The sequence below is a fragment of the Chiloscyllium punctatum genome, chromosome 13 (genome assembly GCF_047496795.1).
Source record: "Chiloscyllium punctatum isolate Juve2018m chromosome 13, sChiPun1.3, whole genome shotgun sequence".
NCBI lineage: Eukaryota > Metazoa > Chordata > Chondrichthyes > Orectolobiformes > Hemiscylliidae > Chiloscyllium > Chiloscyllium punctatum.
The window spans coordinates 96,295,066-96,309,587 of record NC_092751.1 but is presented as its reverse complement, the minus strand read 5'-3'; the positions used below and the strand labels follow the sequence as shown (position 1 = coordinate 96,309,587).

Below are 14,522 nucleotides of genomic sequence, written 5' to 3'. Positions count from 1 at the left end.
TCAACACCAATTTTCCATGTTCAAAACCTCAAAATCCGCGACAATATATTTTTTTGGAGGGGGGGGGGGTGTTATAGAAATAAGGTGACATCCTACAGTTTGCAACAAAAAAAAACAGCATCGGTGTGGCGGGGTGGAGTGTCGGCCGAGATATTTGAGGGAGATGCGCTTTCAAGGCGAAAGGTGAAACTGCAAATGTGCAGCGCAAACATATCGAATTGAGGGGCGGGGGGAAATATTTTAACCAGAATCATCTCTGGCAATTTTGCCAAGGGGGCTAAGGGGATGGAGTGCAATTGCATAAAGATTTAGTTGGGAAGAGGCTCAGGGAATAGAATTAAGTGGAAGGGGCTGGGGATAAAATCTGATTAATGCAATCAGTAGGAGAGCGCGCGGGGGGGGGAAGGAAGCTGCGTTGATCTGCATCAGTTGCTACTCCTGTTCATTCAGTCAGTCAGTAGGCAGCAGCAACCAGTGTGAGCAGATCTGGGAGAGGGAGTGGTTGGACCTAACCCAGCAGCCAAGCAGCAGTGTCTGTCCATCTCCTAGCTCTGGAAGGACGCTTTCTCTTTCTTTCCCAAACCTCACCTCCCCCACCCCTCCCCAAGAATACCTTCCCCTTGAGGAAAAGTCAGAAATCCACCTATTTTTGTATGTGACTGGAATCCCCTGCTGCTGCAGCAGCAGAGAGAGAGAGAGGTATAAGGAGGCGACCAGCGAAAACTCTCTCTTCGAGAGAGAGAGAGAGAAGGGGGAAGATTTAGAACAACTGGGTTTCTCAGCTCAAGGCTGAGGGGGACATTTGAAAACAAACGGTCCATCATTTTTCTTTTTTTCTCTCTCCTTCTCTCCCCTCAGGATTATAAACCTGACTGATGGGAATTTGCTCTGGGGATTATTAAATTGGTCCGTGCGTCAGTTGTTGTGGAGACTGTGTGAGGAGAAGTGTTGAGAAGAAGCTTCTCTCTCTCTCTGTGTGAGTGAGAGTGTGTGAGGGAGAAAGCTGCTGTCGGTTGCCATGGCGGCTCCGGGCCTGGCGGAGGGCCTGCTCCTCCTCCGCCGCCGCGGCCTTTCCCTCTCCCCCCGCTGCTAAAAGCCATGGCCCTGGGAAACGCCTCCGCCGCCTCCTCCTCCTCCTCCTCTTCCTTCACCGCCACCTCCAGCCGCCGGCACTCCGCGGCCCTGCTGAAGATGGATCCCGTCATCATCCCCATCGACGCCGAGACCATCTGCGACAGCAATGACCAGCGCATGTGGTGGGCCTTCCTCGCCTCGTCCATGGTCACCTTCTTCGGCGGCCTCTTCATCATCCTCCTGTGGAGGACCGTCCATTACCTTTGGGCTGTCTGCTGCCACTGTGGCCTCAAGAATAAGGTAAAGATTTATTTATTTGGGGTTTTTTTTGTGTGTGTGGGGATTTGGTGATGGTCGCCTACCTTTATAACATCACCTCCTTCACAACTTTTCATTAACTGTTTCTTTTTGTTAAAATTCTGCTGTTCCCCCCTCTGTATTGAACAGGTTGCACGCTGTCTTATTCCTCTTCACGTTTCTGAGGGAGAAATTGGTATAAAAATTCTCCTGTTATCCACTAGGAGTCGTGAATAAAATCAAACAGTGCTGTTTATTTGGAGGGTTGCTTTACTGCCGTTTAATATTATTGTATCTGCCTCTTTTAAAATGATTGAATTGATGCACAGGGTTTTACATTTGCTAAATGTTCACTTGTACACACGATTTCCACCTCAATGGTTTGGAGTTTAGTAAGGTTCTACTGGTGATGGTGAAATAATGCACTTTTGGGTCATTTCCTATCATGGTTGTATTCTGATGTTAAGGATTGTCAAGATGTGATAATGCATTGATTAATCAAATAGATTTCAAGGAAGAAGGTTGCATTTTGGGCACAGGTCCCGATTTCTAATCAACTTTCTATGTTCCTCTCTTTCCTACTCTTAAGAGTAATGTCACAGTTGCTGGGTGGAAGGTCTCTGGGTAATAAAACTCCCAATGTATACTCCCCTTCTAGATCACCTTGCACCCTTTCAATAGAAATGGAGAGCATCAGATTTTTTGTTTCTTTGAATGCATATGACTCCTATCCTTCAGTACAACCAGAAAGCATTATTGTGAGTGAATTAATGCTGTCTGAGAGAGTATCTGTAGCTTTATAGGAGCACCAGTCTCCTGCTTTGCCAGCCCCTTCCATGAGTTCAGTATTCGGTTGTGAGCAAGTGTACTTTCTTCCTCCATGTACTGAGCTTTGAGCCCAATTAAATTCTCCTTTGCGGAGATTACACCTCAAATCATTCACTTACAGTATTTTGTACAGATCAAAGATTTTGCCAGCAGTTATTGCAATTTAATGTAAAACAGCTTTGCTTTCAATAGAAGCAATCAAAAATTGACCTCATTCACAGGGGTGTACATTTGTTCAGCCTTAGAAAGCATAAGCTGCATTTTTAAAAAATCTAACCAGGTAGAATGAGAAACAGATAGCAATGGGTTTACTGAATTAGTCCCTGAGCCACTTAACTGCTTGGTTCAGGTCTTTAACTAATAGGGAATGGAATGGAGCAACGGAATGTGCAATCCAACACTGCCCAAACAAATGCAAAATACTGGAGATGCTGGGAATCTGAAGTAAAAACAAAAAAAATGCTGGAAATACTCAGAAACATGTCTGTAGCATGTTTCGGGTTGGTGATCTTCCGTCAAAACTGACCATGCCTGGTGGAGTTGGGAGAATTCCTCCTGGTTTTGTGATTTAAGGTTTGAACGCGTGCAATGGTGTACCACACAAGTTAGCATCTTAACATTTCAAAGGCCTCATTTGGAGCCTAATCTGTCAAGAGTATCTCAGTTTATTAAAAATAAACTTGCAAAAAATAAATTTAGAAAGAATACTAGATAGTCTCTTCCTGTGAAGAGAGCTATATATTTGGAATAATCTGGCAGCCGAAGTAACAGAGACATATCTATTAATGACAGTCAAAGTAGTTAGATTTTAGGCTGAACATGCTTAAATATTGAAGGAGTGGACTTTACATTCAATGAGCTTTACTTCTGTTGTAGTTTATACACATAATATTTCTTGGTCAGATGTTTGTTTTTTAAATTGTAACACACAATGTTTGGCATCAGAAAAGCACATCATTTGTATTTCACTTCAAAAACAAAACAATGCATGACATCAAAAGTGAGCATGTTAACTGTGCAAAATTGTTTACAACTCTTCAGTTTCATTGCATCTCCCCAATAATTTGTGGGTTCAAGCCCCAGTCCAAGACTAGAGTTTGTTCTTTTGATTTATTTTTATGTAGTAGTGTGGTGTCTTGCTGAATATTAGAGGCACTGTGCTTGTGAAATGTTAGTGAGGCATATGGGCTGCCTGCTTCAGCAGTTTTGGGTGATATTTAAATATTAGTATTAGTAAAAGAGCTGGGAGCATTCAGTGTCCTTCCTGGATACTGCCAACTACAATTGTGATATTAACTGGTTCATCTCTTTGCTGTGTGTGGCACTTTACATAACAGTTGGTCATTGTGTTTGTTTATATACAAGCACAGTTTGATGAGAAAATATATAGATGTAGGTTTCCCCCTTGAATTGATAGTCTTGCAAATTGACTGAAGTACAAAATGAAAAGCTGTCATTTCTCAGCAGTATATAGGTTTGTTCATTGATGGACTCCAGCAAAAAAAAGCCTTAAATTTATCAGCAGCTTTTAACTTTCCACTGGAAAGACCCAGTCAGTCCCTTTCAGAGATGTTATGACATGTCTCTGCAGCAGTGGAACCTGAGCTACTTGGGTTGACCTGAACTAATTGGAAGAGGTATTGCCATAGAGAATGCATGATTGGCAGTTACCTGTCAGATTTTGTTTACCCTTTAAACCAAGCAGTTTGAGTCTGGTTGAGGTATTGCCCTGAGAAACAAACCAGTAAATTGCTGATTTATTTTTTGTTGTTGATTGATTGAAACTGGCACAATGTTCTTTCTGCCTACAAAGAACTAGGTCCTGTGTGTAGCTTTCAGTGCAAGCAAAAAGGTAGTTAACAACAGCCTGGTATGTCACTCCAAGTGTTAGTGTTGAAAATCTAGCGTGTTAACCTTTTATCTCTCCATATCTTTGCAATTTCTCCAAATCTATACTTCCCAGCACTCTGGTCTCTTTACATTCCTGCCATATCTTGTCCCACCATTTCCTTCAGCTGTGTAGGCTCAAAGTTATGCAATCCCCATCCAGAACCTCTTTGCTATCTCTTTAAATAAACTTTTAATCAACCCTTCTATTTTTCTCCTTTTCCTGACTGACGAGGTATCCAACTTTGTTTGCTCAGAATCTTTAAAACAACCTGAGGTAAATTATGTACAAACAGGATTTGATTTAAAACAATGGCCAACGTACTGCAAATAACTTCTTTTAAAGAGTTGTTTGGTTCACTTATCAATTAATGACTCTACTGTGAAAAGTTAAACATTGAAGATGGGGTTCCTGTTAATTAAAACCCAGAACAACTTTAAGAATTCATGTTATGGACTTGTTGACCAATCCTGACAGTGTTAACTTGTCAGTGTAGCTCTCATGCAGTCTTCTCAATGACTTTATCAAAGAAAGTCAAGAGTGCAGTGCTGGAAAGGTACAGGCAGCATCTGAGGAGCAGGAGAATTCTGATGAAGGGCATATGCCTGAAACATCAATTCTCTTGCTCCTGAGATGCCTGACCTGTGTTTTTCCAGCACTACACGCTCAACCCTGAGCTCTAGCATCTGCCGTCCTCACTTTCTCCTTTCTCCGAATAAAACCAGCATTGGCAAAATGTGTAAACTTGCATTGTTAGCCTATACAAGGCCATTGAAGTCATTGAGATAAGGGTGTACAGTGTCCTAAACTGACACTGCAAGCCACAATAATTTGCTCCTTCCCCACTGGGACAAGAGTACTATTTAACTATGATTTATCTTGACAATTTAAGACTGATTTAAGTTATTTTCTCATTTCTCTAATTACAATATTAATAATTCATTATGCAGCTTCAATCCATTGATGCATCAGTGGGTAAACACTAGGCCCATGGGGCTCCTGAGACATTCACAAAGATCAGTCATAGATTCACTCTGCTGGGAAGCTGCTTTAAGCCAGGCTGACAGTGGGCTGGTGCAGTGTCTCTGAGTTATGGAAGTGAAGAGAAGTAAATCTATTCAGGTTCCTGCTTCTGATATCCATTCACCAATTTCCTGCTGGAAGATGCGAGTTTAATGTTTTGTTAGTTTATGTGGGAACAGAGACAGGCTGCACTGCGATGCCTTCCTTAGTGTTTCGTACTTGGCTGCACTTGTGACTGGATGATTTCCAGGTGACATTGGAGCAGGTGACGGCTGTCAAATTTAAATACTTCAAACTGCCCTCAGTCATGTTACATATTATTAATTCCTGCATGCATTAGGTGACAAGTTTGGCTGGTGAAACAATGATTTAATCGGTCTGTTTATACATGTAATGACACACCATCATGGTAGGTGGGACTTGAACCTAGACCTACCGTTGCAGAGGTAGGAAAACTATCACTGCACCACGAAAGCCCCAAGGTTTTGCTTGATGTCGACGAAACATCAAGGAAGTCTTTCACCCATTTAATTAACATACTCTAGCAAATGTGTTTTTAAGTTGGAATGCTGATTGACCCTTTAAGACGACGATGTCGTCATAATCCTTGCCTCAGTGCTGAGCTCCTGAGCGCAGATGGTAATGCTACAGGGAATCTGGAGAAAATGTGAATTGGCCTGAGCAGGGGAAATTCACCAGGAAGCAATGACTGACCATCCCTCCCTTCAATTACCCATTGCACTGGCCAAGGAAATCCTAACATTTTCTGTAGGCTGTCATGTTCAGGCTGCCCATTTTGAATGAAGCACCAGATGCTGAAACTGTACCCTGGAGTTAATACTTAAGGTGGAAAATGCTCTTGAGGTGCCAGTAAGGTGTAGAACTGGACTTGCCAATACAATGTTATATTTTGTCAAGTTTGAGACTGTTATTTTTATTGAACATGCCACTGAAACATCTTTAAAGTACAAGTTTTAATCTTAGCCACAATGGAAGTTGGTTTCCTGTAAACAGTTTTGATGTAGTACACCAAAGACATGCAATGGCGATTATAGGTAGGTTTTTATAGGGAACTTGATAACTAAATATGTCTTGGTTTCTTCACTCATTCTAGTGCTCTGATGTTTCATCTCTTTGCTTTGTTGCATTTATTTGTATTTCTGGTAAGAACATAGAACGTTACAGCACAGTACTGGTGCTTCGGCCCTCTGTTGTGCTGACCTGTGAAACTAATCTCATAGACGTGTACAACATGGAAACAGACCCTTCGGTTCAACTTGTCCATGCCAACTTGTCCCTGAATCACAGATTATAAAAAGGGGAGGATGATGCAAGAATAGCCTCTGAGAATATCCCCACCTAAGGAACACATGTGGAGGTCAACCCTCTCTCCAACTGGGAAACTGGGTTATATCCCAACCCCCACTAATGGGACTAGATTAGGTTAGGGTGTCTAGTTGCCATGGATGAGTTAGTCAGAAGGGTATGTTTCGGTGCTGTACATTTCTGACTCTACAAACCCTCCCAAAATAAATCCCAGATTATACAAAGGGGGAGGATGATGTAGGAACTGCCTCTGAAATTATCCCCGCCTGAGAAACACAAGTGGAGGTCAGCCTTCTCTCCAATTAGGAAATTGTGTTATTTTCCCCTGCTACACGTCTGCCCAAAAAACCCCAGATAATAAAGCGGGAAGATGATGTAGCAACAGCCTCTGATAATATCCCTGCCTGAGAAACATACATGGAGGTCAACCCATGCTCCCAACTGGGAAATTGGGTGATTTTTCTTCCAGTATAAACCCTCCTAAAGTAAATCCCAGGTTATAAATAAGGGGGAAGGGAATGGGGAGACTATGTAGTCCCCAGCTAAGGAACACACATGGAGGTCAACCCTCCCTCCAACTGGGAAATTGGGTTATTTTCCCCTACTACAGACCCTCCCAAAATGCCCAAGATTATAAAGGGGGAGATGATGTAGCAACTACCTCTGATGATATCCCCAACTAAAAAAAACACACACTGAGATCAACCCGCACTCCAACTGGTAAGTTAGGTTACTTTTCTTCCAGTACAAACCTTCCTAAAACAAATCTCAAATTATAAATAAAGGGGGAAAGACAATGTAGAACAGCCTCTGACAACACCCCCATCCCCCACCCAATGGACCCATTTGGAGGTTAAAGCTCCCAAATGCACGCCATCCCCGCATCGCGGTGCTTTGAATACCTTATTCCCTCCTAAAACACAGGCTTTTTTTAAAAGCTGTAATTTAAAAAAAAAAGCAGAGTTCAGTCATTTTAACACACACAACAGGAACATCCATTCACCTTCGCCGACTGCCAGCCCCAATCTGATGCTCATCTAACCTACACCGTTCCATTATGTCCAATACCCATTTAAATGTCCTTAATGTCAGCGAGTCTACGACTGCTGCAGGCAGGACATTCCACATCCCTACTACTGAGTAAAGAAATCGCCCTAATATCTGTCCTAAACCTATCACCCCTCAATTTAAAGCTATGTCCCCTCATGTTAGTGTTCACCATCTAAGGAAAAAGACTCTCACCATCCACCTTATCTAACCCTCTGATTATCTTATATATCTCAATTAAGTCACCTCTCAACCTTCTACTCTCCAATGAAAACAGCTTCAGTTCCCTCAGCCTTTCCTCGTAAGACCTTCCTTCCATACCAGGCAACCAGTAAATCTCCACTGAACCCTTTCGAAAACTTCCACAACCTTCCTATAATGCAGTGACCAGAACTGCACACAATACTCCAGCTGCGGCCTTTCCAGTGTCTTGTACAGCTGAAGCATTACCTCATGGCTTTGAAACTTAATCTCCCTACCAATAAACGCCAACACACCATATGCTGCCTTAACAGCCCTATCAACCTGGGTGGCAACTTTCAGGGATTTATGCACCTGGACACAGATCTCTCTGTTCATTACACTGCCAAGAATTTTACCATTAGCCCTTTAGGTACCATTAGGTTCTTGTATGAATTTCAAAAATTGATCTGTAGTTACTAAGGAGCATTGCAGAACTCTGTCGTACTGCATACAAACTGAAAGAGGAGGTATCCAATGTGCATTTGTCTTCATGTGTCTGATGGTAACTTCATTTTGGTTACTCTTGTCAAATGAGTTCAAACACAGAACGTTATCAATTTTTTATGCTGCAATTTCAAATGTTTTGTACATACATTCCTGAGCAGCCATTTATTTATTACAAGGTGAATACAGAAAAATTGGATCATGATGTTTTGATACACGCAATGCAATGTGCTGTAGCTGGATTATTTGATTTGTTCACTGTCCATGGAGCACAGAGTTCATTATGAATCACCAGCAGACTATTAATAAATCTGATGTAAAGATACCATAATATGGCTTGTCCTTTTTGTGTGAAGACCCATGAATCAAGGACATAGATCACCCTAGCAGTCAGCACTAACATTGACAGCCCCTTCTAGCATGTAACCAGTCTGTTTTTGTATAGAGTCCCAATAGTGAACATGTTGTCTGCCACTTGGTAATAGTACTGCAGGTCTGAGTCAGACAGTTTGTGATCCTGAGTCCAATTTTAAGACTTGAACCTTCAGACTTGGAGTACTATTATTAAGTGTCGGACAAGACGTTCACTGCTGGGACTGTGTGCAAAAACGTAGGCTGGCTACATGTTAGAAGAGGCTGTCAATGTTAGTATTTCTAGCACAATTCAACTAAATCAGTGGAGAAAAGAATGGAATTTTAAGGGTAAATTACATCCAGCATAAATGGAATTCCATACTATTCTGTGCTAGTCTAAAAGAACTATATCGAAGGCTGATCATGCTTCCATACTAAATTAATCACCAGTAGTCATTGCTGCCAATTTTTTCCATTTTTGCTTTTTAAAATTTAATTTTTTGATGCACAAGTGCACTAAACGCTAAGAAACTGATTACTAGTGACACTTATTGTATGGTGAAGTCATTTTTAAAGTTCCTTTTTTGTCTGACTCTCCAGCTGTTGGACATGTCAGGTGGATAAGATGTTAACTGAAAGTGTTATCCTCCTGGCATTAAAGATTCTATGGCAGTTTTGAAAGAAGAGCAGACCAGTCTTTCTAGTTTCCCGAAAAATATTTATCACTCCAAAACCAGATGATTTGGTGTGTCTAAAATTGATCTTGCTGTGCACCCTCTACGTTTCAACAGTAACAATATATCTGAAGTATTTCCTTGGATCTGAGGTAATTGAGGACGTCCTGAGGATGTGAAAGGTATTTAGAATGCAGTTCATTATTTTTGAGGAATGAAAAGTACCAGCTGCGTAAATGTACCAAGGCAGTGATGAATTTGTATTCGTAGACTGTTTGACCCTCACTTTTGCAGCTTATCAACTATTAATGTTTCACCAAAGTTTTGTACAGTATTCATTTATAGTGTCTGGGAAGTTTTAAGATTTAAATTTAATTCAGAATGCTAGTGTGAAGGAATGCTGATTACAGACTGTCTTTGTATCTCTTTTTTTAAAATCCAACCACGGGATGTAAGGATTGCTAGCATTTATTGTCCATCCCTTTAGTGCCCTTGATCCTTGTCGTGTACTACGTTATTTCAGAGGGCACTAAAGAGTCAACTACATTGCTGTGGGTCTGGAGTCATATGAAGACCTAACCAAGAAAAGATGGCAGATTTCTTTCCTGAAAGAGTTTTTTTTTGGGACAATCTATAGTAGTTCCATAGTCGCCATTAGATCATTAAAAAAAACACATTTATTAACTAAATTCAAATGTCATCTTCCATTATGAAATTCAAACCCATAACTCTGGATCACTAGTCCAGTGACATTACCACTACTGCTCTACCTTCCCTATATAGTACTAATATTGAAGTGCACTGTAATTGTTTGAATCCCTGGAGTAGTAGCAATTAATATAAGATGTTTGTTAACTGTTTTGGAGGTGCCTGTTATGTACAATAAGCTTTGTTCCTTGGAGGTACAGGGAAATGATATCCTAAGTTTGCACTATAAATGAACATTCAAAGGTGCATCATTTCACGTGAGTCTCTTTCTGTGATAGCTTTAGGCCTCTTTAATTAAAATGGTTTCTGTTCTTTGCTAATCACTTCTTGAAGTTTTTGCTTTTGTGCTTCATGTTGATAGTAACAATTTCAGCTCTTGCTCTTTAACACCCCAAGGTAGCAATTCTGATGAAAGCAATGTCTTACATTTCAAAACTACTAATGGGTATGTTTATTTTAACAACAAATAATATTTTAAAGTTTTCTCTAACCAACCAAATTGTTTCATGAGGGAAAAACACCTAAAATTGATATAACATTGAAGTGTATGAAAGAGTTTTGCTCTAGTGTTGTTTATTTTCAAATTCAAATAGCAACATTTTTATTTGCTTTGTTTTAACATGGTAAAAGAGAAGTTTCAATTCAAAGAATTTAAGGGCAAAAAGAAACAGCCAGTCTTGGAAGTATATATTGATCTTGATCCAACTGAACAGACATGAGGGAGGTGTGAAAGAAGTTTTCTTAAGTATTGCCTACACTGCCAGTGCCTCTGAGATATTTTATTAAGATAGAATTACTTATGTCCAGTGTATGATACTGGTTTTGACTGTACAGTAATCCGAACTGTTGTTATCTCCAAGCAGGTTTTAATTAAGTCCATTCCATTGCAGTCTTAATGCAAACAAAGTCTATACCCTGCATTCCCTGCACTCTTTCCCCTCTTTTCCCCCCCCCCCACTTCCTGAGTTTATCAGCAGTTGGTTTGTGAGTGTGTCTGCTCTAAGTATCCCACTGATTCTCTGTAAACGTTGGAAATGATAAAAAGAGGAGAAAGACAAAAATGTATTGAAAAGAATAGTGTAAATATTGTCCTTTTATCTTTGGAATACAAAATGAAGAAAGTGATGTTTTGATTCAGCTAACAAGTAGAGTTTTGTGATTAGATCCATGTACCACGCATCAGAAAAGCAATATTGGGCTTTGGCATGGTATAATGCTAACAGGCATTAAAGCGTTCTGTTATGAATACAGATGCTGTCAATTGGTTTGATGCCGTTCAATGCAAAAGGTTGATTTGCCATAAAATCAAAGTATTTAAATATTAACAATTTCAATAGGTGTTCAAAGTTTGTGAGAAGATTTGTAGCTTCGGTGCTTGTTGTTGTGGTTGTGTTCGCCGAGCTGGGAATTTGTGTTGCAGAAGTTTCGTCCCCTGTCTAGGTGACATCCCCAGTGCTTGGGTGCCTCCTGTGAAGCACTTTTGTGATGTTTCTTCTGGCATTTATAGTGATTTGTATCTGCCGCTTCTGGTTGTCAGTTCCAGCTGTCCACTGCAGTGGCCGGTATATTGGGTCCAGGTCGATGTGCTTATTGATTGAATCTGTGGATGAGTGCCATGCCTCTAGGAATTCACTGAGGACGAACGATCAGTCCTCCGCAAAGGACTCACCTTCATCCCCCTCCATCCACGCATAAATTAATTTAACATATGCCGTGACGTCGAACAATTCTTCCGTCACCTCCGCCTCCTAGCTTACTTTCACAATCAGGACTCCCGCCTACCTTCTGAGGACCCCTTTGCCCACCTCCAACACACTGCATCCACCTGGACACCCCGCGCTGGCCTATTACCTGCCCTCGACCTCTTCATTTCTAACTGCTGCTGGGACATTAGCCGCCAGGACATTAACCGCCTCAACCTGTCTACCTCCCTCCGCCACTCCAACCTCTCGCCCTCACAATGCGCAGCCCTCCAATCCCTCTGCTCCAATCCCAACCTCACCATCAAGCCAGCAGATAAAGGGGGCGCAGTGGTAGTCTGGCGCACTGATCTCTACACCACTGAAGCCAACCGTCAACTCGAGGACACCTCTTCCTACAGCCCCATCGACCATGACCCCACCCCCCCATCACCAAACCATTATCTCCCAGACCATACAGAACCTCATCACCTCAGGAGATCTCCCACCCACAGCTTCCAACCTCATAGTTCGGGGACCCCGCACTGCCTGGTTCTACCTCCTTCCCAAGATCCACAAGCCTGACCACCCTGGCCGACCCATTGTTTCAGCATGCTCCTGCCCCACTGAACTCACCTCTACCTACCTCAACACTGTCCTATTCCCCCCCCCCCTTGTCCAGGAACTCCCCACATATGTTCGAGGCACCACCCACGCCCTCCACCTCCTCCAAGAATTCCGTTTCCCGGCCCCCAACGCCTCATCTTCACCATGGATATCCAATCCCTCTACACCTCCATCCGCCATGACTAGGGCCTCCAAGCCCTCCGTTTTTTCCTCTCCAGATGTCCCCAACAGTACCCTTCCACCAACACACTCATTCGTTTGGCCGAACTGGTCCTCACCCTTAACAATTCCTCCTTTGAATCCTCCCACGTCCTCCAGACCAAAAGGGTAGCCAAGGGCACACATGTGGGTCCCAGCTATGCCTGTCTCTTTGTTGGCTACGGAGAGCAGTTGATCTTCCGTAATTACACCGGCACCACTCCCCACCTCTTCCTCCGCTACATTGATGACTGCATTGGCGCCACCTCTTGCTCCTGCGAGGAGGTTGAGCAATTCATCAACTTCACCAACACATTCCACCCTGACCTTAAGTTTACTTGGACCATCTCTGACACCTCCCTCCCCTTCCTAGACCTCTCCATCTCCATTAATGACGACCGACTTGACACTGACATTTTTTACAAACCCACTGACTCCCACAGCTACCTGGATTACACCTCTTCCCATCCTACCTCTTGCAAAAATGGCATCCCGTATTCCCAATTTCTCCGCCTCCGCTGTATCTGTTCCCAGGAGGACCAGTTCCACCACAGAACACACCAGATGGCCTCCTTCTTTAGAGACCGCAATTTCCCTTCCCACGTGGTTAAAGATGCCCTCCAACGCATCTCGTCTACATCCCACACCTCCGCCCTCAGACCCCACCCCTCCAACCGTAACAAGGACAGAACGCTCCTGGTGCTCACCTTTCACCCTACCAACCTTCGCATAAACCAAATCGTCCGCTGACATTTCTGCCACCTCCAAACAGACCCCACCACCAGGGATATATTTCCCTCCCCACCCCTTTCCACCTTCCGCAAAGAACGTTCCCTCCGTGACTACCTGGTCAGGTCTACGCTCCCCCTACAACCCACCCTCCCATCCTGGCACTTTCCCCTGCCACCGCAGGAACTGTAAAACCTGCGGCCATATCTCCACCCTCCTCTCTATCCAAGGCCCGAAAGGAGCCTTCCACATCCATCAAAGTTTTACTTGCACATCCACTAATATCATTTATTGTATTTGTTGCTCCTGATGGGGTCTCCTCTACATTGGGGAGACTGGGCACCTCCTAGCAGAGCGCCTTAGGGCACATCTCTGGGACACCCGCACCAATCAACCACACCGGCCCATGGCCCAACATTTCCACACACTCAGATGACAAGCAACATGTGTTCGACTGGGACAACACTACTATTATAGGACGAGCCAAACAGAGAACAGCCAGGGAATTCCTAGAGGCATGGCACTCATCCACAGATTCAATCAATAAGCACATCGACCTGGACCCAATATACCGGCCACTGCAGCGGACAGCTGGAACTGACAACCGGAAGTGGCAGATACAAATCACTATAAATGCCAGAGGAAAGATCACAGAAGCGCTTCACAGGAGGCTCCCAAGGACTGGGGATGTCACCTAGACAGGGGACGAAACGTCTGCAACACATTCCCAGCTCGGTGAACAGAACCACAACATTTCAATAGGATAGATATGTTAAATTCCAAAAAAACCAATTGGCGAAGAGAGATACTAGAGCCAATCCTTATTCAATATAATATGTTGTGAAACATTATAAGCATGTACTTCAAAACCATAGTACCGTTTCAGTACAAATTCCCATTATCGTTTTAATCAAATTGTTTGGACATGTTATAATACACCACCATTGGAGGTGGGCTGAACCTGGAATTTCTGGCCTAGAAGTAGGAACGCTTGCACAAGATCAGTATTCATGTTTATATGCTAAAGTGAAATCACAATTTATGCTGTCCTGCTGCACATAATTAGAGCTGCATATAATTAGACCGGCTGCTCTCCACATATCGCAAACAACCATTCCAACCTGGGAGTAGGGTTCAGAAGCTGCCAAGAAAAATCATGTCCCTTTCCTCCTCTGATACTGCCTGACCTTCTCAGCATTACAGCATGTTTTCTTTCTATTCAGATTTCTGGTTTCCACACAGTATATTGTTCTTGTACCACCAGCAATACTCTCCCTGAGGGGCATGGTTTCACAACTCCTCCAGAGTCTGCTTATGCTGATTGGCATGTGCACCTGTTGACTTGCCCTTTGCAGCAGCTTCTGAATGTGCACACCCCTGAGA

General features: G+C 42.9%; 1 protein-coding gene across 10 annotated transcripts in view; it reads left to right on the top strand.

Annotated features, from left to right (window-relative positions):
* Window positions 1–448: 448 nt before the first annotated feature.
* Window positions 449–14,522, top strand: part of kcnma1a (potassium large conductance calcium-activated channel, subfamily M, alpha member 1a) — an 845,585-nt gene continuing 831,511 nt past the window's right edge. For 9 of the 10 annotated variants that reach the window (XM_072583323.1, XM_072583322.1, XM_072583320.1 and 6 more), the window contains exon 1: window positions 450–1,374. In XM_072583323.1, coding sequence (XP_072439424.1) covers window positions 1,099–1,374 — 276 coding nt within the window. In that variant the 5' untranslated portion in view covers window positions 450–1,098. Of the gene's footprint in view, window positions 1,375–14,522 lie in introns of all 10 variants that reach the window. The other variant, XM_072583314.1, reaches the window with a different exon arrangement.